At 43.8% G+C, this 25192-nt stretch overlaps 6 protein-coding genes across 9 annotated transcripts; 5 read left to right on the top strand and 1 right to left on the bottom strand.

Moving 5' to 3' along the window:
• Positions 1–1229: 1229 nt before the first annotated feature.
• LOC135609219 (beta-1,2-xylosyltransferase XYXT1-like) lies at positions 1230–4614 on the top strand. Its single transcript, XM_065102323.1, has 6 exons — positions 1230–1372; positions 1470–1541; positions 2747–2812; positions 2909–2971; positions 3076–3144; positions 3293–4614. Exons 1-6 carry the CDS (start codon positions 1240–1242, stop codon positions 4474–4476), a joined length of 1587 nt encoding a protein of 528 aa, XP_064958395.1. The 5' UTR covers positions 1230–1239; the 3' UTR covers positions 4477–4614.
• Positions 4615–5569: 955 nt separating this feature from the next.
• LOC103982829 (uncharacterized) lies at positions 5570–6022 on the top strand. Its single transcript, XM_009399872.3, has one exon. The coding sequence runs from the start codon at positions 5570–5572 to the stop codon at positions 6020–6022; it is 453 nt and encodes a 150-aa protein (XP_009398147.2).
• A 1999-nt stretch (positions 6023–8021) lies between these two features.
• LOC103983454 (protein SAR DEFICIENT 1) lies at positions 8022–10843 on the top strand. Of its 2 annotated transcripts, none has more exons than XM_018824960.2 (8): positions 8022–8224; positions 8607–8682; positions 8998–9050; positions 9127–9626; positions 9708–9868; positions 9968–10165; positions 10251–10347; positions 10422–10843. In XM_018824960.2, the coding sequence occupies exons 1-8, from the start codon at positions 8136–8138 to the stop codon at positions 10523–10525; spliced, it is 1278 nt and encodes a 425-aa protein (XP_018680505.2). In that variant the 5' UTR covers positions 8022–8135; the 3' UTR covers positions 10526–10843. The 2 variants fall into 2 exon arrangements, with proteins under 2 accessions (XP_018680505.2, XP_018680506.2); XM_018824961.2 differs by having other exon boundaries at positions 10425–10842.
• A 926-nt stretch (positions 10844–11769) lies between these two features.
• LOC135585389 (uncharacterized) lies at positions 11770–16475 on the top strand. Of its 2 annotated transcripts, XM_065106129.1 has the most exons (7): positions 11770–11955; positions 12023–12352; positions 12429–12640; positions 14122–14398; positions 14486–14571; positions 14656–14747; positions 15848–16475. In XM_065106129.1, the coding sequence occupies exons 2-7, from the start codon at positions 12023–12025 to the stop codon at positions 16078–16080; spliced, it is 1230 nt and encodes a 409-aa protein (XP_064962201.1). In that variant the 5' UTR covers positions 11770–11955; the 3' UTR covers positions 16081–16475. The 2 variants fall into 2 exon arrangements, with proteins under 2 accessions (XP_064962201.1, XP_064962202.1); XM_065106130.1 differs by having other exon boundaries at positions 11776–12352; positions 14656–14804; positions 15848–15986.
• Positions 16476–21025: 4550 nt separating this feature from the next.
• LOC135610972 (protein PLASTID MOVEMENT IMPAIRED 2-like) lies at positions 21026–23301 on the top strand. 2 transcript variants are annotated; one of them, XM_065106124.1, is made up of 3 exons: positions 21026–21103; positions 21193–21242; positions 21316–23301. In XM_065106124.1, exons 2-3 carry the CDS (start codon positions 21213–21215, stop codon positions 23122–23124), a joined length of 1839 nt encoding a protein of 612 aa, XP_064962196.1. In that variant the 5' UTR covers positions 21026–21103; positions 21193–21212; the 3' UTR covers positions 23125–23301. The 2 variants fall into 2 exon arrangements, with proteins under 2 accessions (XP_064962196.1, XP_064962195.1); XM_065106123.1 differs by having other exon boundaries at positions 21035–21242; positions 21292–23301.
• A 95-nt stretch (positions 23302–23396) lies between these two features.
• On the bottom strand, positions 23397–25161 carry LOC135610973 (protein ASPARTIC PROTEASE IN GUARD CELL 1-like). The gene has a single exon (XM_065106125.1). It carries the CDS (start codon positions 24987–24989, stop codon positions 23418–23420), a length of 1572 nt encoding a protein of 523 aa, XP_064962197.1. The 5' UTR covers positions 24990–25161; the 3' UTR covers positions 23397–23417.
• Positions 25162–25192: the final 31 nt, after the last annotated feature.

Below are 25192 nucleotides of genomic sequence, written 5' to 3'. Positions count from 1 at the left end.
ATAATGATATTGGTTTATTACATGAAACCAAGATATTTCTTAGTAAAAATTTTAAGATGATTGATTTGAATGAGGTAGTCTATGTTATTGATATTAAGATATTTAGGGATAGATCTCAATGATTATTATAACTGTCTTAGAAAAGATATATTGATCAAGTCTTAGAGAGATTTAGTTTGTAATTTTATTTAGCTAGTGATACACGAAGGATTCAATCAAAGCCGCCAGTGTCCAAAAAATGTCTTAAAATGAATCAAAGTATATCTCTTATATATACGTAGTTGAAAGTTTATTATATGATCAAATATGTACACAATCATATATAAGCTTTTTAGTTGTAATGATGGGTAGATACTAGAAAAGTAATACCAAAAAACTACAAATAAAGTTATAAGATATCTATAGGGAACGGAAGATTATATGCTCAGAAAATCAGATCTTGAAGTGATAAATATTCATATATTGATTTTGTAAATTACTTCGAAAAGTAAGTAATTTATATGTTGGATTTATATTCATGCATGAGTAGTTTCTTAGAAAAGTAATATTTAAAGAAAATAATACTGAGATGAGAAGTGGAAATATGGTTCAATTAGGTGCTATTAAGAGGATCATCATTCCATATCTTGATAGCTCACACTTTGCTCATTAATAAAAGGGGTCAAATATGCCTAAAAGTTGATACCTTCCTTTGCATCAACTCCTTCTTCGTTGCATGCATTCAATCCAGTAGGCGTCGCCATTGGCGGCGCATATTGAGACTACCAGCGCACGGTGTTTCTTTAAGAAAAAGGTAGTCTCTTTTCCAATTTCTCCTTATTTACTGTTTGTTGTTCGCAGCCATCTTAATTTTTCTTATGTTTATCTCGTACCACCTCTATTGTCTTTATCGAAAATTATGTACCTATTTCTTTAAGAAATAGGTCTTCGCAGAGGAGCATAAAAACCTGGGCATGTGCATCAGCTTGCGAGCCAAGGATATGCATGCTGAACTAGTGGTCTTTGAATACCAGTAGAACATACTTTTCTTGCTACAGATTTAACATGGAATGGCAATATGCAATACTGATCCATGCAACTTTCCGCTTCAAAAACAACAGTATGCACAAGGGATTGGACTACATGGGAAAGGTCATAAAATACGGTCTCAAAGTCTTGAAGCATTTCGCTACCGAGCTATATAAAGCGGGTAGAGGCGTCTGAAAGCTTCATCGCAAGCTTTAGGAGAAGAACCCAGACATGAGGTCCTCTGATAGCTTCAGCCATCAAAACTCGAGGAGGCTCAGCCTCGCTGCCCTCTGTGGATGCCTTGTGATCGTGACCGCGATTCTTACATGTCTCATGGACTCCACTTCCAACACCATCGCTTCATGTGAGTCCAGTTGTAGGAGTTAATTGTCCGGTGTTTCTTTCTTCTTCATGGTATGCTGCTTACACCATTTGTCGAAACCTGGTTATCTCTTTTGCAGTAAGTCTACAGCTATCGAGCTATAGGAATGTATCTTTGCACATGGTGGAGGAACCCAACACCGAAGGACAAGGTCAGTCATTGTTGTCTGCTTTCTTCATGATATTTGTACTTGTTGATTCAGCTACAGCTTATGCTGATTTGAATTGTCTGATACTGCCCTAAGAGATAGTAGACAAAGAAACTTACTGAACTAGAGAAACTATATCATTCCGGATTCACAGCAACAACAAGATACAAAAGATTTTCTTATGCTTTAGGTGTTCTTTTAGGGAGAAGGCAAGAAATTACTGATGCAATAAGTATTTCCACTGGTTTCAATTGTTCTACTGGTGAAATCCATGTGATCATCGTCTTTCCTGGTAAGAGTCTTTTTCGTGTATCAATCCACAGTCCAGCTGAAAGCGATAACGTGGTAGTAGGTATATTGCGCATGTTCCATGGTTCTCAACCCTGAGAGTAACAGCCATCACTTGGTCTCAACCCTGTGCATGTTCTTTTAGATATGGTTCAGTCATTCGAAGGGTCTCCACGTACTACATAGAAAGGTGCAACTCCAGGTGTTCGACCAAATACATCTCACCCAGTGTCGAGTGAGGCCATAACAATGTATGATGTGGCACATAGAATTTGAGAGTCAACAGTTCGTGCCACCTTTGATTGATTCGAAAGTCTCTTCCATGCATGGGAAGGTCAACGCTTGGACAATTGGAACGCCTTTAATTGAACCAGAAGACAACTCTTCCGTCAATGGGAGGTAAACTTTAGCCTACTTCTTCGGCTTCCACAAAGGATTTGGCCACCCGATGCGAGTTTGACCTCTTAGGTAGAGATGGCAGTGGATAGCTTGGATCGTAATGCTCGCAGAAGTTGACCTGTGGGTGGCTAATGATTTAAGATCAAGATGGATGTATAGCTTGGCTCCGCTGGCAACTTGGACCAAGTCATCTTAATGATGAGTAGCCAACTGATGAAATGGGAGAGACGTAATAGTTGACTACAACCAGTTTCAGCTTTAAGACGTCGATTTAGAACAGGAGATGATGAAGCTTATCTTTCTTGTTTGACGAGCCTCTGAGATGGCTGTGGTCAACTGCCAGCTTGTATTTATCTCATTCTAAATTTTGTAGAATTATATAGAACTTGTATTTCTTTTTAATCTTTGCAATGGAGATAGGGTTGCATTCATTAATCTTTTAGAGAAATAATAAAGTAAATCATAAGGTATGTTCAATAATGTCTCCATCTGAGAAAGAACTACGCATACATGGATTGCAGATGTAGCAGCACCAAAGGTTCCACAGGCATTGAAAGAAAACCAAGGAAGGAAGGAATCAAGTGCAGGTAGGTGTATTTGCTAGCTCCATGAACAATCAATCATACATGTGCCTGCAATAGGCCACATATCAATTAAGTCACTCTCTGGTGCATAACCTGCAGGTGCAGTTTCGACTTCACCTTCTTCAACAATGGAAGAAAAGAAGCTGGATGAATCAAGGGCAGGTGGGTGCAAACTTCTCACTGTATAACGTGTGGCAGTACGTCAGGAACTAAGAGACCCTACTACAGCAGTACTAAAGAATAAGTTCGCACGGTTACCTTTGCAGGCAATCAAACTGTGCCACTGCAGCAACAGTACGAAGAAAAGCAAGGCGGTGGTGATGACTCGAGCTATGGTGAGGCTTATAGAACTCATCGGATTACCTTTGATCGTGAAACCTTTATCGATTTATGTATGCATAGTATCGAACTGGAAAACATGAAGTAGAAAAATAGCGATGACTCGTCAGTCATCAACATTCTGTTCTTTGGATTTTAATGCAGAGAGTTTGGCCAAGGAGAGCAGAGTGGTATGTGATTTTACGGCGCCAAGATCAGATACGTGTTGGATGGATGGAGACGTTAGGGTTCTTGGCAAATCATCCCTCGTCATGTTAGCTTCGCCGCCTACAGATCGAGCTCCCACACACAACACGACATGGAAGATCAGACCATACCCGAGGAAGTGGGAATCAACGATGGAGCTCATCAAGGAGCTCACCGTGACAGTGGCAGCTGAGCCTGATCAAGCCCCTCGCTGCATGGTGAACCACAGCGTCCCCGCTGTATTCTTCTCCACCGGAGGATTCGTCGGCAACTACTTCCATGACTTCACCGACGTGATCATCCCCCTGTTTATGACCTCGCGACGATTCAACGGGGAGGTTCGGCTCGTCGTGACCGACTTCAATCACCAGTTCATGGACAAGTACCAGCAAATACTGAAGCAGCTCACGCACTACCCGGCCATCAACTTGGACGCAGATGACAGAGTGCACTGCTTTCCCCATGCACACCTGGGTCTTTTCAGCCACAGAGCTCTGGGCATCGACTCCTCCAAGTCTCCAGACGGGATCTCCATGAGCGACTTCAGAAGTTTCCTGAGGAAGTCCTTCTCACTCAGGCGAGCGCATAGCAAGGAAATCGACCTCCGGTCGAGGAGGAAGCCGAGGTTGCTGCTAATTCTCCGGAAAGGATCCCGGTCTTTCGTCAACGAGAGAGAAGTGATGCGGATGGTGAAAGGACTCGGGTTCAAGCTGATCACGGCCGGGCCGGAGGAAACAAAGAACATCTCTCGCTTCGCGCAGGTGGTAAACTCGGTGGACGTGTTGATGGGGATTCACGGAGCAGGGCTAGCAAACATGGTCTTCCTTCCTTCGAATGCAACGGTGGTGCAGATCATTCCTTGTTGCGGGTTGGCGGACGGATGCAGATACATCTTTGGTGAGCCAGCTCCTGACATGGGAGTAAGATACGTGGAGTACGAGATACGAGTGGAGGAGAGCTCCCTGGCGGAGCAGTATCCCAGAGATCATGAAGTTTTCAGGAATCCCATCTCGATTCAGAAGCAACAAGGGTTCAATGAATTCTGGAACATATTCCTGAACAAACAAAAGGTCAAGCTTGATGTGCCCAGGTTTAGGAGCACACTATCACAAGTTCTTCAGTCCATCAAGCATCAGAAGTAGAGAGGTTGCCTGAGAAGCCAGTTTTCTTCTCTGTTGCTTGTAGTCATTTATTGGTTCCATTTGGATTTCTTGTACTCGGAGAATAAGCAAGTCCATGAATTAAAAGTACAACATCAAGATTTGTGTTGGGACTGAGAGAATTTGAGGATGAAGAGAGAGTCTGCATTTTGGCCTGTGGCCTTCCTTCAGTTGGTATGAAAACAGAGCAACACAAGGGCCTCTATTGCCAAAAGAGTAGTTTATAATGCCTTGAAGGAACTAATACTCAGATATCAATAATATACCAAAGCATGGACCAAATACTAAGTCTCTAATACTAGTCTTACTTCCATTCATAATTAAATCAAAATCCTAATCTATTAGAGTTTGAATTTAATTAGGACTCCTAATACTTACCGATCGTACTTCACTTGCTTATTTTAGATAGAGATTGCTGCACCAAAGAAGAAGGCAAAATTTGTGGAGCTCTTCCTTGGAGATGCGGCTGAGAGAGCTGGATAAAACTGGAGGAAGATGGTGGACATGGACATGAGAATGCCTGATTGATTTCCTCTTTTCTTTCTCGTTCTTTGGTAATAAAAGCCCTTTCGGATTGGTAATCATCGATTTGCTTGCTAACTGGGAGTAGTTCTCTCAATCGAACAAGAAGCAATTGAGAAAGAACTTAGACGCAGCACCACACCTCGCTCTGGACTTTGAATCTTTCACCATCACTCTAAAGAGAGGCAGCTCTTTTTCTATTATTACCAGGTCAAACAGACGAAAGCACGCCGGAAGCACGACAAAGTCGTCTTCTTATCCTTACGACACCAGAACAGAAACGTGCGGCTTGAACGAGTCCAAGAAGTCCAGCATCCATGTTCTAGTATTAGGTGCACTACAGCAACAGACGTGCACCAGTGTCCCAAACCACAGCTACGTGACAAAGGAATGGAAAGAGATAAGCAACAATAGCTTGATCCATCCATCTTCTTACGCTTCCTCGTCACTCAACCATCTATATAAACGCCCACACCACCGCCAGCATGATCATCATCACCGACTTGTTGTAGTTGCTTCGAAGGCATAATATTGTTGCCTTGGATCAGAAGCAATGGCCGCCTTCTCCTCTTTCCCCGCTCCGTCGGCGTTCTCCTTTGGATCTTCTCCTCTGCAAGGACCCAAACTCCACATGAAGCGGAGATCAGCGTTGCTTGTTGCTGCCTGTGACAAGGACGCCAATGACCACGACTTCAGCGGTCGGATCGTCGACGAGAACATGGCCGTGCTCCGTGAGAGGATTCACGAGATGAAGGTGGGCGTGAAGAAGTACGAGGCGCCGTCGGAGTGGATGGGGTGGGAGAAGCAATACCACGAGAGATACCGATTAGATGTTTGTGAACTCATGGGGATGGTGCAGAGGTGGTTGCTGAGCTCTCGGCCCTGTGTGGGCTTGGCGTGCGTGGCGGTGGTCGCGTTGAGCTTGCCAACGACGGTGCTCGTGACCGTATTCTATCGAGTGATGTCCGTCGTTGCCGGACGTGGTGGCGGCGGCGGTGGTTCGTGAGCGAGGTGGGCATGAATCGTGTTGGTTAACGTACGTGTGCATGAAAATGTTGGATCGAGTTGACGTGCAGTCGTGGGGTGTTTGTACTATCGTTTTGCTATCAAATGAACGCACAGTCCAAATAAGAAGCCCACAGTCCATGTAACTGACGACTTGCTTGTGAACGTATTGGCTGAGCCAAACCAAATCCGACTCATGTTTGGTTCGATTTTACACTCGATCCTGTCGTTAAAAATCTGAACCGTCAACGAAGAAATCAAAGGTCAGAAACAATTCCTTGTCTTTTATTTTTTAAAAGAAAAAAATAAAGTAGAATCAGATGCAGATTACATAAAGGAAACCTTATATTTATGTTAAATATCCATATCATACGGACGTATCAGATTATAGCTACGTACAAATCAAGGCAAGGTTGGGTTCCAGTCTATGGGAAGAATTAGATGGAGACCATGAAACATGACTTTCTCTTCTGTGTTACCATTCAAGTCAATCTTACATAGGAAGTCCCACTCTCCACGCGGATGGAGTTGGTGATCCTTTTGGTGGTGTCATCTGAGAATAAAATAGCCTCTGATAACGAGGGTATGAGAACCCAGCAAGGATCTGGGAATAATGCATGAACGTCCACAAGACCTTCCGTGGATGTCGAACAGTCAAGTCTTTATCCACGTGTTCCCGCGTCCTTCAGGTCTACCGCGCCCTCACGACACGGAAGGCTTCCCCGCAACTAACCTTGTTCGGTATATTCTCAGATATCTGACTTAATATATATTAATCATAGTTTGACTCGCTCATCAACAGTAAATTTATTAATGGATTTCTAACATGATATCAAAGCCTAAAGTTCCCGAACAAAAAGATTTGAATGAGCTTAATAACCAAAATCAAGCTTACGGTGGAACAAAGTTAGTCGTAACATTGATCAAGCTATGGTTACGGACAAAGTTAGATACATCACCTACCGACTCTTATAAGTAAGTCTAGCCCAGAATCTATCTATCGACATAAGCTTTTGAATTAAATTGATATGTAATTTAATATACATTAATCATGACTAGTTTGACCCACTCATTGTTAATTGATTTATTAATAAATATCTAACCATTTAAAGCTGTGACTTCTCTTGGCAACTTAGAACCGGTCAATTTCGGTTTGTCTTAGATCCTCTGTGTCGGCCCCCACTGTCGTAGCAATTTAATACGATCGGTAGGTGTAGAAGTCAATCTTTAATGCGTTCGGTTAAGTGTTCTCGATGGTAGAATGAACCACATGGGTTGGAGCTCTCAAGATCAGCAGAGCTTGCTACCTTTAAACTCGATACAGACTGCATGGTTGATGGCCCTCTCTCTCCGTCAGCAAGGAAAACCCAACCTTGCATCGAAATGCCAAGTCTCAGAAGCAAAGGCTTCTACACTGATGCATGTAGAATTCCTCTTATCAATGGGACTCAGTAGAATCTTCTTGGTCTTGGCATTTCAATATTCGACTTCGAACTTTCAACATGGAGGAACAGAAGGGAAACTCCTCACAGGTTGCTGTCATTCCTGAGAATGATGTGTTTGTCCATGATGCGGTCATGAACTATATATAAATTGGGCAAGTCCTGCGACAAGTCAGCAAGAAGGATTTTTGCTATTTGATTCCTGCACAAGAACAGTTTTAACGATTAAATCCTGAAAACTCCCACATCAACCTGTAATAGTATCACCCTACGTTGTTGATTTAGATACGGACCAGATCGCAGTCGCAAGAGCACATGAGGGTGATGGGACGTCAGCTGTGTGCGAGAGGTTGACGACAGTCGGGCGTTGGAGAGGGTGCACATCAAAGAAACTACATCAGTGAACAACGAGGGCTCAGAGTCTTCTTCCACAAGCCAACCTTCCAGCTTCCGACCTCCTTCTCGGAACCTTCTCCTATGGTAAACCAGACAAGACCATAGCGGCCCTCGTTATAATCCCCTCGTCTCCCTCTCGATTGCTTCCCCCGTCCTTCGTCGTCCCTGCAAGCCTGTACATCCTGTCCTTCCCATATCTTTTCTTCTACCAACCGAGAATTCTCTCTTATATATATACCTTGTTCTTCAGTTCCTTCTTCCCTGAAACGAACAAAGATGGAGGCTAAGAGGCACTGGGATGACTCCGATGAGAATTCGGATCAGTCGGCGGATAAAAGAATCAAGCGCCTCCCTTCGTTCTCAACGTCTGTAGCCCTAATTTTCTTCAGTTCATCTCTTACCATGATCATTTTATGATTTCCTTTTTCTGTCAGGAACCGATTCTAAATACACCAAACTGATCGATTGGTATTTTAATTATGGGAACAATTGATCTTATGCAAGAAGTTCTTTGCATCTTTCCGAAAAGATTACTACTCTATTATGACATGATTTTAGGCTTTTTAGACTATACTTTGATGGAGTCGTGACAAGGAAGATCTTAGATTCATACAACGACACCAAGCTGTTTAGTCACCTGCTATTTTGTGATGCATCCATAGATACATATTTTGTTCCTATATTACTGAAGACTATTCAGGGTTTATCTGGTGATGAGACCTGTATCTTTCTCTCTCTCTTTGACAGGGTGATAAAAGAAGCTGTCACGGCGAACAAATTGCAGAAAGCATTTTTTGCCTTGGAGCCGTTCCTTCGCAAAGTGGTAGGAAGAGATCTCTGACAAAGCATTAATGTCTCACAGAAGCATCCCATAGTGTTTGACTTGGAATCTTAATTAACCCTCGTCGGTCGTCTTCTTTCTTTATTACTCTTAAAATAGAAAAGAATCTGTTCCCAGGTCCCATTTTAAAGCTGCAATATCTGCAGCTCGATACGCTCATTATTGCATGTAGTAGCTGATGACCACCATTTTCGTATGCTTCTATCATCAAAGATCAGAAGATTAGAGTATGTTGTGGCATCTGAATTTATTTGTCCCTCAAGTCATGTACTTTATTGATATTGGATGTCTTATTAGGTGCAAGAGGAAGTGGGAACACTGATGCACAGAATCTACTCCTGCCCTCCAAGGTAAAAGAATTCGCAGCTGCTTGGGAACGATGATCACATATGAAGTTAGCCTAAAGAAGTATTTGCTCTTTTGCAGGTCCATCCAAATGCAAATTGAAGCTACAGATCAATCAAGCTTGAAACTTATCTTCAAGAGGCCGCTGTCACAGCCCATCTTCACCGGAACCAAGATAGAAGACATCGAGAACAATCCTCTCCAGATTCTTGTTGTAGACACTAATAGTGGTGTGGAAGCTGCCTCAGCGTTGCGCCATCTACTCCCTATCAAGCTCGAACTAGCTGCCCTGGAGGGAGATTTCCCTTCCGGGGTTCAGGAGGATTGGACCAGTGACGAGTTCCAAAACAAAATAGTGAAGGAAAGAACCGGGAAGAGGCCACTGGTCGTCGGAGATGTCAACGTCACGCTAAGGGATGGAGCTGTGATCATACCCGAGCTAATCTTCACCGATAATTCAAGCTGGGGAAAGAGCGGGATGTTCCGGATCGGTGCTCGGGTTGTGCCGGGTAGCTACGATGGGCCAAGAATTAGAGAAGCCATGACCGAGCCTTTCAAGGTGAAAGACCACAGAGGAGAATGTAAGTTCGCTGAGCACTCTAAGGTAGCATGCATTTGGCACAAAGAAACCCTAACATTGCACGAGCACTGTTCTTGTGCAGCGTACAAGAAGCATTATCCTCCAGCTCTGGACGACGCGGTATGGCGGCTCGAGAAGATCGGCAAGGGTGGTAAGTTCCACAGCAAGCTTGCGGCCAACAAAATCAACACGGTCCAGGACTTCTTGATGCTGTTGTCTGTCGACCCGGATCGCCTCCGAGAGGTAAATTATGCTTGAACCCGTTGTCGGATGCACCCATGATGCATCTGAAGTTGCTAGCGAACGTTCAGCGATGCTATCGGCCTTCTCCTTGTGCGTTAGATACTGGGACAAGGGATGACAGATCGGGCGTGGGAGGTGACCACCAATCACGCGAAGACCTCCATCGTGGGCGACAAGCATTACGTGCACCGAGGCCCCAACTGCAACCTCGTCCTCAACTCAGTTTGCGAAGTTGTGAGCATTATCGCCGGAAATAACACATACGGCTTACAGGATCTCATCAATCGAGATGACAGAGTAAGTGCTCTAATCAGCTGTCGCTTGATGACTCCTCGTACCTTTCCACGATGCAAACCCAGTCCCTCTTTTAACTTCCCCGCAGGCCTGGGTGATGCAATTAGCTCGAGAAGCGTACGAACACTGGCATGACTTGGAAGAGTACGAAGCATTGTCTGATGGAGATGTTCCTTTAAATCACAGTACGTTAAGAAATCGAAGAACTGTGATCTGTATGCTTTCTCGTCGTGGTTGTTCTAACAGCTAAGCTTCTCAGCAGATGTGCAGATGACACAAGGTGTTGTGGAACCATTGCCTCTGTACGCTGACCAAGAGAATGGATCGCTGCTGTGTCAGTTTGGTCCTCCGCAGCCCTTCTGATCGATCTGCAGTTAATCAGCACATATGTCATAGTGATACGAACTGCGCGCCCTGATTGCTTGCACCGTGAGACTAAGCTCGGCGAGCAACGCGAGGCGTATATGAATTCTTCACCCCGTTAGCATGCTGTGTAAACACTTGTTGTTTTCGATGGTTTTCATTTACTATAATATGGCTCGAGATGATTATATATGCATGCCGAGAAGCATCTGATCAGAAAATTTTCTCGATCCAAGAAACAAGAAGGACGAGAGATCGAGGATGGTTTCTCGAGCCCTATGAATGCCACTGGGTTTCTATAACCAATACCATAAAACAAAGAAATATATAAACCATTTTTAACTTGTTATTTCGATTCAAAGATTTAACATGGAAGGATCTATTCCACTCATATGTCATCCTTTTCTCTTTGACCGTTCTTGCTTGCGGATTGGCTTGAGATAACTTACAGGAATCATCCACAAAGTGTAGAACGCCCTGTGTAACGCGTCTTCCGAGGATGACCTTGTCGAAAGCAGAAGAGTCAGTTATGTATGACTTATTCTATTTGGATCAACGCCTACCATATAAGGTAAGAAAAAACTCAAAAATAAATAATTAAATATAAAATTAAAATTCACTTGGTGCCTAATTTTATTAAAAAAAAATCAAATTATCACGATGTGATATCGAATTATGAGCTCACCTAAGTTAATTTAAGCTCATGCATAAATATCCTTATTTATATATTCTCGTATAAATTCATCGTTTTTTTTACCTATTCATTTCAAGATGAGTTTTTCGGAGGAGTACCACATTTTCATAATATACTTGGAAATATTCCAACCACCTATCTCTTTTGTCTTCCTTTTACGGACTGGAGATGAACCAACCTAGCTATAGTATTTTTGCTCGATGTTATATTATTTTTTAATAATATTAAAAAAATAATAAAAATAATTATGTAACGCCTATCTAATTAATTGACCTTTTATTATGTCAACGTCGCGCCGGCGCCGATTGTCTTGGCGCGTTGCGACTGATAATGAAGCCGTCGCCGACCCGAGGGACCAACGCGCCGATCCAGGCCTAGAGCTGAATCCATTCAATCTCGTCCGGACACGCGTCACTTCTTGCACCGCGACTCCGCTTCTTGTCCGTCCGATCATAAAGCCCCATAAATGATGGAGGGAAAACTCGGCTGACGTGCGCTACTGGTAACGACGTCTTCTTTTAAGCGGCGTCATTAATTGGTTAATCACCATTCCATCTCTCCGTTTAATTAATTGATGAACCCTTAATCCCCTGTTAATACCCTCCTCCTTCCCTTCCTTTCCCTGCATTCCTCCTATCCATCGACAACAATCTGCAACCCTAATCGTGATTCTCTTTCCTCCCGTCATAAAGTCTCCTCGACTCCTCCTCCGTCCGATTTCCCAACCAAAGCCACGGTAAATTTACCTGTTCTTGACGGCTGAATCGGGGCGCCTTGATCCGGCTGTCGACGGGTTTGTGCAGATGTTCGAGACGAACTTGAGGTGGGGGCGTGCGCACGGGGAGGATCGATTCTACACCACCGTCAAACCACGCCGGAACAACCGCCGCGGCCACCAGCGGGGCCCGCGAAGGTCCCAAAACGGCGTCGCATCCTCCGCCGCCAGAGAGTCCCCTTCCCCTCCGCCTGTTTCCAAGGAGGATGACCGAGTTGGACTGGGGAAGCCGGCTTCGAAGCCCCTGGCCGCGTCCGCTTCCCCTTCCCCTTCGTCGACGGAGGTCGCTCAGCCCTGTAACTTGGACCGGTTCTTAGAGTCCACCACCCCATCGGTTCCGGCTCAATACCTGTCTAAGGTTCAGAACGTTTCCTCCTTTTTCCCCGTTGTTTTTTCACGTTTGGAACTTCTGCTTACGGTTGCTTGGATATCAGACAACGATGAGGGGTCGGAGGACTTGCGATGTGGAGTTTAGCCCTTACTTTGCTCTGTCGGACCTCTGGGAGTCCTTTAAGGAGTCGAGTGCTTACGGTATCGGTGTTCCTCTTCTTCTTAATGGATGTCACAGCGTCGTTCAGTATTACGTTCCTTTCTTGTCTGGGATTCAGTTATACGGTCAATCGAACAGGCCGTCTGCTGATTCTTGGTATTCATTCTTGACATAGTTTGGAGCATTTGATTTTGATTCTCTTTTACCCATGATAGTTCTTGAAAGCTTATGAACGTTCTTATTTGTCTGTTCTTGGTAATATGTCCAGCCTCAGATTAAATTTGGTCACATGAAACGAATAACATGAGCTTGAATGCCATATTTCTTCTTATTAAAAGAGTGGGCATGTCAAATTCATATAAGTTCATTTATGTAAATTTGTCATGGCACTGAATTCTGATAACTTCTAATTCATAGCTGTAGCGATATTGTAGTTTTAGCCTCACAATATCTATTTTTGTGTAACTAATCTAGTTTTCATTTAGTCTCTCACTTATGTATATTTGAGCCCACATATTGGGAGTTGGCCTTTTGTGAAGTTAGTTTGAATGTTTGCTCCATGTGAAAGTCATTTCTTTTTCAAATATCTGCAGTTTATTACTTGTTTGATCATTGGTTGAACGAATGTCTTGTGTGCATCAATGCGAATTTATTTTGGTTTTGAGGCCATGAGGAAGACAATTGCAGTTTTGTCAAACAGCATTTATATCATCTGTAAGTCATATGTCACTCATGGAGACTAGATATTAATTATAAATTACTTACCCATGCTGTAACTTCATGGAAATGGCTACTCTATCTTGAATCTTTTAGAAATTGGCTTGGTATAAGAAGGAATTGGTCAAGAGTCGTGGTGTAAGTCCAACCCATGGCTGATTTTCCAGTAGATGGATTCTCGGGATTGGACCTTGTTGGTCCCAATTTGGATAGTGGATCATATTTGAATTGGGCATTGTTTTCGAAGCGCTACTGCATTTAGCAAATCATTGATGATTTTTTGAAGGTTTGGTAGCTAGTTCGAATTATCAAACTCAAAACACTCAGTTTGTGTTTTTCTCCTTCTTGTAATTTTTGTTTTTTCTTTTCATGACTTAGTTATATCAAGTTAAGAGGACATCTGCAATAAATTCCATTCAGTATCCATAGAGACCTTTTTCATAAAAATGTTGTGCTGATTGCAGTAATTAAAATATTCCATAGATTGTCTGTTCCTTGTCTGGGGAAAGTTCCCATTTTCCCATTAAAACAGTCTCCTGATTGTAATACCTAATGTTTTGTTTGGCCTTGCATTTCTTATGTTGGAAGAAGATAACCCCATCTTTTTCTTCTTTGTCTGACAATACCATCACTAAGATACTTAGGTCTATTGCTAACTGTGTATTACAACATATCCTAAGGCAACCATTTTAATTATTTTTTGTTTCCATGCACTTCAGATATCATTTCTGTATTGATAATTTAATACTAGAGAGCCTTTCAATATCCTTGATATGGAAAATCATGGCTTGTTGAAAATATTGTTTGGTGAATCAATTTTAGAAGACTTGTGGGAATTAATGGTTATTCTGCTTGTTTCTTAAATTGTTAGTTATTTGAGAGTGTATGACTGACTGCTTGTTTCTTAAATGGCAACTGAGCGAGGAGAATGATAGAGATTGTCATGATTCTAGTAGTAACAAGAGTAGTAATGGAAGCAGCGACTATGGGAATAAGAAGGGCCTGAAGGATTCAAGCACATGGATTTCAAACCAGACAAATCAGAGTCTGAGCAAGTCGTATGCTAGTGAGAAACAAGGACACAAGCAACAGTTATCCTCAGGCAATGATATTTGTTTTGGAAATTCTCAAGGTTACTTGATCTTTGAGTTCCTTGAACAGGATCCTCCATTCGCTCGTGAACCCTTGGCTGGCAAGGCATGTTTCATAAGTTATCATAACAGCCAAATATTGTGCTAGGGTATTGAACCTGTTTCTGATGATGAATTGTTTTATTCCTTTCAGATTTCAGATCTTGCTCGGAACTTTCCAGCACTAAAGACTCTTAGAAGTTGTGATCTTTTGCCATCTAGTTGGTTTTCTGTTGCATGGTAAGATTCACTGACAATATCTTATGTGATATCTGTCACAGATGATACCAACTCTTTTTCTTTTCAAATCCATACGTGTTGCAGGTATCCTATATACCGGATACCAACAGGCCCAACACTAAAGGATCTGGATGCTTGCTTTCTGACCTTCCATTCCCTTTCTACACCAGCTAAAGGCAACGTCTACTCTTCTAATTTTTACTGAGATTTAATATGACATATACGTATAGGAGGTAATCTTCATAGGAATTATGGTCTGGTGAAGTTTAGTCTTTTTTCCTTGTGCTTATCTTTATTAAATTTTCTATATTTATGTTTTGACTTGAGGAGGACCACGGTGAGGCTGTAAGAGGACCTCGATTGTGAGAGTTATTTGGATAAATGTTTCTATCTTTATATCATATGAGCATGCCAAAGTAGCTTCGTTGCCTGAGAGTTCTTAAGCCATCTTGGATAGGGTGTTAATGGAGCTCAAAAACTGGACTCAAATCTTTCCCATAGTTTTGGGTATGGATCCCCATAATTATACAATAAGCTTATTGGGTCACTTGTGGACCCTGGATGTATACCAAATTATGTCTATAAATCCAATAATAGAACGAATCTAAATATTGTGGATCATATGTATGGTTCATTGGCTGTTTATTGCATTTGAATCCAACATTTTATCTGATCCAATAACAACCTAATGTTAATCACAGAGGAAATCGAACGTCCAATTTGGACTTTGAGGAATCTACATTTCCTCTTTTATTGAGCGGACAATTTTCAACTTGATCACTACTGCTGTCAAACTGGAGTTGGCAGAAGAAAATATTTTTTGCTATATTTAATTTTAAAGCTGTTCTCCGCGTCAATTTCCATGGCTTTTTAATTAGGAACATCCTACCCAGCATTTGTCAGCTTATCTCTGTTACTGTTTCATGAGCAAATTAGAAAGGGAATAGAATTTTTTTTAATTTTATTTAACAAATCTCAGTAACTTGTTACATATGAAGCATGAATAATTACAAGCTTAGTCAAAGTTGTGCAAATGCATTTGATGACAAAACACATCAGCGTTTTTTTTTTTTTTTTGCTTGGTGTAGCTGCCAGTCTACATGATTGGACATTTTTACATGTAATAATATATGTTTGAATTGATGGAACCTCGAAAATGAGATGGTTTAATTTGACATATACTGTCCAGGCTAAGTCTATTTCAAGCGTATCATATTTTTCCGGCTAAAAAGTATGCTTACATGTCTTGTTCCTGTGTCCTGTGCTCTTCATGCAGATGCTGGTGGTGCTTGCCAAACTGTTACCCATCCGCAGGGGGTTCCCAGGATATCTCTGCCAGTTTTCGGGTTAGCATTCTACAAGTTCAAAAGCACAGTATGGACTCCTGGAGGATCTGAGTCGCCACTGGCAAACTCCCTCCTGCAAGCTGCGGAAAACTGGCTGCAGCTGCGTCGTGTTGAACATCCAGATTTCTCATTTTTCGTTACACATCATGCGTACCGAAATTAAAACCCGAGAATGGATGAAACCGATCGCCTAAGGTTAGATCGACGATACTCACCTTCTGTCGGCCCTTCATCATTTTAACGGGTCTTTGCATAAGATTCTGAGTGACTTAGGATTAAAAAAAAAGGGGGGGGGGGGGGGGGGGGCCGAAAATTGTATGAAAAACATGAAAAATGGTAGTTGAGATACCTCCGTTGAAAAAAGTAAACAGAAAAATAGAATAAAAGAATATACAAGAAAGAAAGTAGTTGGATCCGACGGATGTCAAAGGGGTAAATGTTGTATGGTTACTTTTTATGACACTAACGACTGTGTCTTTTAATCATGGGATGAATTCTTGTATGGCGCTCGGTTTCGTCTTAATATCTGGTCATCACAATTCATGGATATTTAACTTCTTATATGTATCGTTTTGTGCATCTTTGTATGCCAACTTCTGTTTGAAGCTCCAACCAAGAAGAAGAAGAAGAAGAAGAAGAGTAAAAGCGGAAGGAGCGTATACTCATAAAGCCGGCCTCCATATATCTTGACTGAAGTAACGACACAAACAAATAGCGGACATCGACGATCACGGTGAGTGTCACGCGGGCACTGACCGCTGACGGTGTTTCTTATTCATGACCACGATGCATGGATATAGTAGGCATATATAAGATCCTTGGAGGGTACGAGCGGAGTCAGCAGCTTGGAACTGGTACGGCACAAGCTGCGGCCACCTTCCGTCCCCCGCTGATGTATCTGCTCAAGCTGGGGTTCTTCTGGTACTGACAGAAGCAAGGCGCCTGAGACTTGAGCTTGGAGCAGCACAGACTGCTGGGCGGCGAAGAGTTGAAGATGGCCGCCGCGCAGGGCGTCAGCTCCGTTGGGTTGCACGTCGCCGCTTCCACCGATGTCGGGGCGCGGAGGAGGAGCAGGGCCGCGATCACGCAGAAGAACACAACCGAGGACTTCATCTTGGAAGAAGCTTAATTAGTAGCGAGCAGGAGGAGATGAGACGATGGCACAAGTGGAGGATCGAGCTACCTATTTATAGAGGAGCTACCACCCCCGCCCCGGACTTTTGACATGAAAATTAAGCCAACTCGGGATTCTCAACCTCGCGAAAACATCATTGACGACAGTGTTGCTGTTGAAAAAGATGCCAGCGTTATGACGATGGTGTGGATGACCAAAACGTCATTTGGAATCCCTCAACCGCCTGTGAAGCTGATTAAGAACAACAGTAGAATCATTTATGTCGACGCAAGCATAAATCACGAAACTTCCGAGGATAAAATTGGGGATCATTTGTCCGCCAATGTGAATCTACCGCGAGGTCAGGAAACAGGAGCTGCCAAACATCCTTCCGGTTGTGAACACCATGGGTTGCGGGCAAAGGTCGCTTTGACGACAAAAGAAACATCATCCGTAATCTAAAAGAAATTGCGAGGAAGAAACAAGAGAAGACTCGTGTAACGTCTATCCAGGGATAGGAGCACCGTCCCAAGTCTTCGATTGGACCGTGTGTACGCACACGACACGCAAATCTTGATGACCAGATTGAAATTTTGGTTACGATGATTATTATTTTTATAATTTAATTTGGAACTTAATTAGAATTCGTAGATCTCTCGAATCTAATAAGAAGATATCTGAAAATAAATTAGAACAAGTGCTTGGCGTGAAATTAAAAATTGAAGATACAAGTAATATTCAGAAGAATATGTTACCAATGTTGATATAAGGATTATCATTATGAAGCACATATAAAGACTAATTAATATTTTACTATAAAAAGGTTAGAAATCTATGCAAATGATTATGTTGATCAAATTTATTTCGTATTTGGAGACCGGTTTAAGAAACTTGACATTATTGGTTTTAGAATTTTATAATTTATCAAGATCAATACGATAGATAAAGCACATGAAAGACTAATTTGGATTGCATGAGTTAGAATAAAAATTTTAGAAAGTAGTACACACAACACATCGAAGGAGACAGCATAAACTTCGATGCTTTTCATAATGTATTTTTACAAAGTTTAATTTAGGGATGGATGTTTGAATATTAAATTAAACTTTATGATCATATAGCATTTTAGTTTAGAAGTCTAGTCATAATAGAAGTCTCTATCATAATTTGGATTAAAGTATTAAGTTTATCATTTTATAAATAAATAGCTCACGTGATGTTTTGTATATACATTTAAGATGAGAGATAATATAAAGCTAAAAGCAAGGAGAGGTATTCTACCACATTAAATAAGATGAATTTGTGAAAACAGCCCTTATGTTTGAGAAATTTTTATAACATGTCTTTAACTTTAAAAAATTCCATCTCTTGTTATGTAAAGAAATCAATACATCCTTAGTGCCTCCACTCTATATTATTTCAGTGTCACTTCCGACTCTCATCTCCTCCATTATATCTCGTCAAACTTGTCATTACCTTTGTGCATTTCATTAAACTTGTCTCGATCTCACACGAGGAAGGAAATGGCTCTTGTCGCTCTTATGTGAAGAAGGGAGGAGTCCGATAATAATGATCCTTATCATCCTCGTCCATAATCATCATGGACAGGAGAGAGTCCATCATCATTATTGATTACATAGGGATAAAAATGACGATAAATCTAATAAAATAAAAGAGAGGAAATATAATTAATTTAGGTGACCCAAGAGCAAGGGGATGTAATTTGAAGGATAAAAGTAAAGCTATCGATTATGAAAAAGAGGATGTTCTTTTGATAATTTTAAAAAATTAATGTGAGATTTTCTCAAAGATAATTTTTCTTTTAAATAAATTCCTCTTCAATAAAGTCATCAGAGCTTTTTTTATTTCTTAGTTTCTAATAGATTGAGACAAGTTTTGTCTTCTTTCCCCGGGTAAAAAAAAAAAAAAAGAAAGTCTACTAGAGAACAACAAATGGTGCATAACGGAACTCCATTTAGTGCAGGAAAGAAGAAACGGGACGGCAGCGGCAAAGTGTAATCAAGTCCATTAGGTGAAGGTAGCTATCATAGTACAAGACCACCGTCTAATGGTGGGTGGAAAAGACAGCTCCACAACACCCAGCATGTTGTTTCAGCAAGAACAGTAGCAGTGTCGATCGACATGTGTTGTTAATGATGTCGATCCTATGGTGACTCTGAGACACATCTCGTTGCCCATCACATGGCAACAGCTTCGCCATATATCGATGCTCAGCTCCTGCAAAGATGGAAAATGACATTATAAGCTTCCGAAACCTAAGCACAAGGTCGTCTCCTCCTCCTCCTGCTTGCACAATGTGTAGTTGCTGTCACAGCACTAGGGTGGCCATGCCCTCGGCTCCACCCTCCATTATTTCTGATGGCACACCAAACAATGGCCGATGGTCCCTCCCACGAACCTCAATAATTGGTAACGGGGCCGTCGAACTTGTCTTTCGTACGTTCGTCAAGCCCACCCCATGCTGAACATTTAGTGCCGATCATGTGTTTGATGAGGGCGTTGGGAAGGCAAAACTCATTATTGCACCACACTTACCGTATTATCTAATTTTATAGTGTCAGTTGGTATCGTCGTTCTCCTTTGCTTATGTAAATTTGGGGCCTCTGCGAAATATTATTCTACACGCAAGGGTTGTGTTGCACCCCCCACCATCAATGGAGTCACCCAAGGTTGCGTTGTCATCTTCGACACCGACGATCAGAACGCCATAAGTCGGGACGAAGCGGACGGGAGGCCAAGCGTGTGGGGGAATTCACAGCAGACACGACACGCCAGAGACGGCCGCCACCTGGTCATGCTCCGTAAACAGCGGGCGGCGGCACAACACCGGCGGATTTCCTCTCCTCTTCTCCTCCATGGTATCATGTTTAGGCTGCCTCGTGATGCACGCAACACCATCGGCTCCAAACGAGAAGCCTCCTCTCATCACCCACCGTTCGAGGACAGGCCGCGATGATGGCAGAGATCTTGTGAAGATGAGACGACACCTCAACAACACAGCCCGTTGGGCTATGGAACGGCCCACTGAGCAGAGATGGATATGGTAGCTGTCTTGGCCGATGGTGACCGTGAGACCGCCGGCCTCGTAGCAGCAGTATTGGATGAGGTGTCCACAGCAAACGATACTGTTGACCTGTTGGTTTCGGCCCTCCTTACCACACCCGAGACGTCGTTGGATAAGATAAGCACGAGTCTTGGCCTCTGCTCCGCCGTACGTGGCAGAAAGTGAATGGCTTCTCCTCCAAAATATCTCCCGTCTGGCCCAAAATATCTACAGTCTATTTTCTTCGAATTCCGATTGCAATGTTGTATAGCTACGAATTGTGGTCCAAACTAAAGGTAGAATATACTATTATACATGAAATTTCAAACGATTCGGTATAAGAACCAGACCTAACCGGACGAAAAATTCAAGAATTGGATCATTAATCTATCCGATTTAATTATTAGATTAGATAAATTAAAAAAATCAAATAAATCGATTAACCTGATCGATTTTTAGATAACCCATATGAATCGATTTGTAATACAATGAAAGATCGTTTAAATGACCTTAATTTAAGTTTTTGTTATTTTTATACAAATTTTTAAATTATATTTATTATTTTAATTTTTACTATATATAATTTTAAATTATTTTCTGTGTATTAAAATATTTTTAAATTAAATATGCCCAGTGACTATGTTTTTTGGTATAGATCTTCACCAAATACTGAAGTACGTAGATACCATCCAGAAGATTCCAATCTGATTACAATGACAACTTTGGCGGACGATGTTCTTCCATACATACATATGTGTATGTGTCCAAAAAGAAAAAGGTAACATACTAAAAAATGTGCTGAGAAACTTGTGGCAATGGTTTTGCTACGTGCGACGTGACCGGCTCATGTCTTTGTCGTCGTCGTCTTACGAAGGCACTGACACTCCCAAATCCCAATCATTGCCAGAGAGTATGCCGAAGGTTGTATGTACTTATTAGGGTGTCTTTCCGAGGTGCAAGGAGTCTATCAAGTTCTCCCATACAGGACTCACGATTAAGGCCACAGTTGTATCTGTTCTTCCCATTCTTCGTTGTGTAATGTGATGAATCTTGAGCATAACTTTTGTCTAAATTTGATGTCCTTTCTTCTGTTCTAGTTTGGCCAAGCAGAGCTCAAATGGAGAGGAACCGCGCTCCCCTCCCGGAGGTAACTGATTATATTTTGCGGAATACACTTGTTTCTATCTGACTGCAAGATCTCCACTTTTTTTTGTCTGAAGGATTTGTCTTCGCAATGCAAAGAGCTCATCTTTGCTGAGATGAAGGTGAACAAGTTGATCAACAGGAAGAAAGTTTCTGAAAGAGAAAAGGTTCAGTTGCTATCTGAGCTCTGCGTCGCCGACGACGAAGCAAAAGACTTAACGATAAGGATCGAGGAAGCTCACGCCAAAGCCATCACCTACAAGCTGAAGCTCCAAAGTCTGAAGAATTCTGACACGAGTGAAGATGAACAACTCATGATCCTTCCTCCGAAAAGCAGCCGCCAGTATACCGAAATTTTGAGAGAAGTGGATGATGTCAAACAGCAAATCTGCGGCCTTAAACTCGACATTGCTTCCGCTTTACAGGAGAAAGCCAGAGCTCGGTCGGAGATTGAATCCTCGAGTGCAGAGGCTCGGTCGTATTCGAGGTACAAAGAAGAGCTACGAAGGGAGATCGACGAAGTAAATGTAGAGCAAGAATTCATTGATCTTGCTAGAATTGAGGCCGACGGAGAGTTCAGACGCTTAGAAGCTCAAAGAGAGGCAGAAGCAGCTCATTTCACTGAAAGCGTGCGAAAAGCTAACTCCAGAATTGATGGCCTCCGCAGAGAGATTACTTCTGCCAAGCAGCTGCAGGCGACGCTAATGATAACTTCTTTGGATGTCGATGCCTTGCAGAATGAGATGGAGTTCATTAGAGCAGCAGAGAAGAGCTATCAAAAGACATATTTGGTAGAAGACACTGGTAGAATGGAGGGAGAGCAGGAGACTGATATCTCTCTGTTACGATCGACCAAGGCGGAGTTGGAGGCAGCCAAGAATGAATTATCGACTGTTAAAGAAGAAGGGTACAAACTCATGGATGAAATGGATGGCATAAGGAAGGAACTGATAAGGATTGCTGATGGAAAGGAGCAATCGAGCAGAGCGAAGAAGAATTCTGATTCCTGCTTTGAGACTCTCAACACCAAGCTACACAAAGCCATGTCGAAGATGGAATCTGCTTCGATGGCGGAGAAGAGAGCTGATACAATAGTCGCAAATCTCTCAGCCGCACTGCAACAGCTCCACTCCGACATAGATGCAGCGAAGAGGGAAGCAGAACTGGTCTCTGAAGAAACTAAAGCAGTGAGAACGGAGACCGCGAAGACCAGAATGTACACTCAGTCACTAAAAGAAGGGCTTCAGGAGGCAATGGAGGAGCTCAACACGGTGAAAGCAGCAGAAGCGAACGCTCTCGAGGGGCTGAAGGCGATTACCGAAAGCACCATGAGGGAAAGGGCAATCTCATCTATTTGGAGCTCCACCATTACCATCTCCAAGTTCGAGTACTACTATTTGATTAAGCAGGCAAAGGCAGTTCAGGATGTTGCGGACAAAAAGGTGGCAGCGGCTCAAGCATGGATGGAAGCGTTGAAGGCTAAAACCGAGGAGAGAAGAATGAACGCTGAAACTGATCCGACGCAGAGCTGGGTGCTTGTGCCAGTCGAAAGGGAATCACTTTCCAAGCCAAAGAAAGGATCGGTTCTTAAGAAGGCGATCAAGAAGGAGATAAATCACCATGAAGAAGAACGAGAGCAGAAGCTTGTCCAGTCTCATGACATGAAGCTTGCGATAGCGATGCCGAGAAGATCGCTTACTGTAAGCGGTGTCTCAGGGACATCGAGGAGGCTTCATGCTTCGAGAAAGTCGAATTCAACGAAGCAGCGGCCGAGCTCCGCCTTCACTCCTCCATCCTCGGCTCACAAGAAGGGGAAGTTGGTGAACACCTTGGTTAGGTTTCTGACGACTCCAAAGCAGCGTTGGGGTTCAAGACGCAACGTGTAACAAGTTCTCATCATCATCTTCGTCTCACTCACCTTGTTTCAGGTTGCATGGTCTTCCTTTCCCGGCTGAGACAGCCGATGAATCTTATGTACTATTAGCAAATAATGGAGAAACCATGTAACCTTGATGCCGTTATGACCTTGAAAATATAATTCATGATTCTATCTTTCAGTCCAATCATCGTCGTCTTCTTCTTTTTTTGTCCAAGGTAAAAATACCCTGTTTTGTTTTCTTATTACAATCACTATTGTTATTGCAGCCGGTAACCGTGTTCGCTTGCTGGTGTGACAGCCTCAGCACACATCAGGGGTGAAGCCCACCCAGTCGTTGACGAGGTCAAATATGACACGTGTCCCCTGTTGCTGTACGTTACCGATGATCGAGAACGAGACCGGGGAAGGTGCGAAGGCCAGGCAGTAGGTGCCCTCGTCGTTCACCGGGATCAGGTAGTTCTTCGCTGGCAGCAGCAGCGCCTTCCCCTCCGGGAAGTGGAACGCCACCGACGGCACCGTCACGCTCGCCCGCGATGACAGGTTGTAGCACGTGTCGAACGGTGTCATCATCTCTGCCGGCGGCAGCGCCTCCATCTGCGCCTGGAAGTCGTCCCGCAGCGTAGCATACGCCGCTTCCTGCAGCCGCGTTACCGACGTGCCGGAATCCACAATCACGCCCCCGGCTCCGGTGCTCTCGTCTATCGCGAAAGCCGACGGCGGGATGGGCAGCATTTTCCCGCCCACGCTAATACCCGTCAGCTCGACGTAGTAGAAGGTGTCCAGTAGAGGGTTGCGGAGGAGGGGTGCCGTCAAGGTCGACGAGGGGGCGGAGGCGGCGGTGCTGATGTTGAGGATGGAGGAGGCGTTGGAGTCACGATCAACGAGGCAGTAGGTGATGGAACGGGCCGAGATCTGGGTGGGAAAAGAGAGTGGCCCGCCGCCCAGGCCCAGCAGCCCGGCCGCGCTGTCGAAAACCCCCTCGTTATCGTGGCCGCAACCCATGGCCACCTCCGAGACCGAGGCCGACCCGCCGAATGTCAGCGTCTCGGTGGCGAAGTCCCCGACGGTGTAGGACCCGTCGCCGTACATGACCTGGTACAGGCATCTTTCATCGGCTGCGGCGGCGGGGCCGGAGGAGGAGTATGTGGAGTTGCGGCAAGCAGAGAGGGCGAGAGAGTGACATAGGGAAGAGTCGCAAGAGAGGAGGGTGTAAGAGGAGGAGTCGGAGGGGTCGAAGACGGGGTCGGACTGCTCGTAGCAGTCGGCGCAGGGAAGGCACTGGACCCAGCTGACGTCGCTGCCGGTGTCGAGGATCATGTAGAGGGGCTTTGGAGGGCTGCCAACCCCCACCCTGGAGAAGTACTCGCCGCTTCCCATGCTGGCCCCGGAGATAACAGAACCCATAATCGAGTTCACGGCGGCGATCTGGAGGGCCTTCACGTCCGTGTTGGGATTCAGAACGGAGTCGGCGACAGCGCCGAAGGCGAGGGTGGCGCGGACCGCGATAGAGCGGACGCGGGCTACGTCGCGGAACAGGCGAGCGAGGGTCAGGGCCTTATAGTCGGGGTGGCCATGGGCGGAGGAGCCAACGAACGAGGGGAGGAAGTCTCGCGAGTGAAGGGCGACGGAGATTGCGGAGGAGGGGTCATAAGGGAGGAGGTGGGAAGGGAGCTCGGTGGAGGAGGGGGGGCGGTACGAGAGAGCAAGGTGGGCTTGAGCGAGGCTTGCGGAGACGTCGAGGGTGGCGGTAGTGGGGTATCCGGTGCTCTGCACCTCGGGGTGAAGAGACATGGCTGGGGATGTGGAGAGCGTGAGTAAGGAGAACAGAAAGAGAAGGAAGAGGCGGCTGTGCGTATTCTCCGCCACCATCATGGCTTGAGGCGGAGCGTGGCAGCAGAAGCGAAAATGGTCGTTGGTGATACGATGTGGGGGTACCGTTTCGCTTATATGACTTCAGTTCGTTTCACCTATGCGACTTCGGTTCTTGAAAAGGAATAACCACAATAACAATTAATAAACTTATTGATTAAACTCTATATTTATGTGGGTGTTGTTTACTTCTTTAAAGAAACCGT

This window comes from Musa acuminata, chromosome BXJ2-4, assembly GCF_036884655.1.
Source record: "Musa acuminata AAA Group cultivar baxijiao chromosome BXJ2-4, Cavendish_Baxijiao_AAA, whole genome shotgun sequence".
Taxonomy (NCBI): Eukaryota; Viridiplantae; Streptophyta; class Magnoliopsida; order Zingiberales; family Musaceae; genus Musa; species Musa acuminata.
Note: the sequence above shows the minus strand (reverse complement) of the source record. Positions and strands in the feature narration are given on the sequence as shown.

Coding starts and splice junctions, on each gene's coding strand:
- LOC135610972 (XM_065106123.1), top strand. CDS start 21,213: ATGGAGAGGAACCGCGCTCCCCTCCCGGAG. Junction 21,243..21,291: donor ACCGCGCTCCCCTCCCGGAG/GTAACTGATTAT, acceptor TCTGACTGCAAG/ATCTCCACTTTTTTTTGTCT.
- LOC135609219 (XM_065102323.1), top strand. CDS start 1,240: ATGAGGTCCTCTGATAGCTTCAGCCATCAAAACTCGAGGAGGCTCAGC. Junction 1,542..2,746: donor ACCCAACACCGAAGGACAAG/GTCAGTCATTGT, acceptor CATGGATTGCAG/ATGTAGCAGCACCAAAGGTT. Junction 3,145..3,292: donor TGGTGATGACTCGAGCTATG/GTGAGGCTTATA, acceptor ATTTTAATGCAG/AGAGTTTGGCCAAGGAGAGC.
- LOC103983454 (XM_018824960.2), top strand. CDS start 8,136: ATGGAGGCTAAGAGGCACTGGGATGACTCCGATGAGAATTCGGATCAG. Junction 9,051..9,126: donor ATCTACTCCTGCCCTCCAAG/GTAAAAGAATTC, acceptor GCTCTTTTGCAG/GTCCATCCAAATGCAAATTG. Junction 10,166..10,250: donor TCATCAATCGAGATGACAGA/GTAAGTGCTCTA, acceptor ACTTCCCCGCAG/GCCTGGGTGATGCAATTAGC.
- LOC135585389 (XM_065106129.1), top strand. CDS start 12,023: ATGTTCGAGACGAACTTGAGGTGGGGGCGTGCGCACGGGGAGGATCGA. Junction 12,353..12,428: donor CGGCTCAATACCTGTCTAAG/GTTCAGAACGTT, acceptor CTTGGATATCAG/ACAACGATGAGGGGTCGGAG. Junction 14,572..14,655: donor AGTTGGTTTTCTGTTGCATG/GTAAGATTCACT, acceptor TACGTGTTGCAG/GTATCCTATATACCGGATAC.
- LOC135610973 (XM_065106125.1), bottom strand. CDS start 24,989: ATGATGGTGGCGGAGAATACGCACAGCCGCCTCTTCCTTCTCTTTCTG.
- LOC103982829 (XM_009399872.3), top strand. CDS start 5,570: ATGGCCGCCTTCTCCTCTTTCCCCGCTCCGTCGGCGTTCTCCTTTGGA.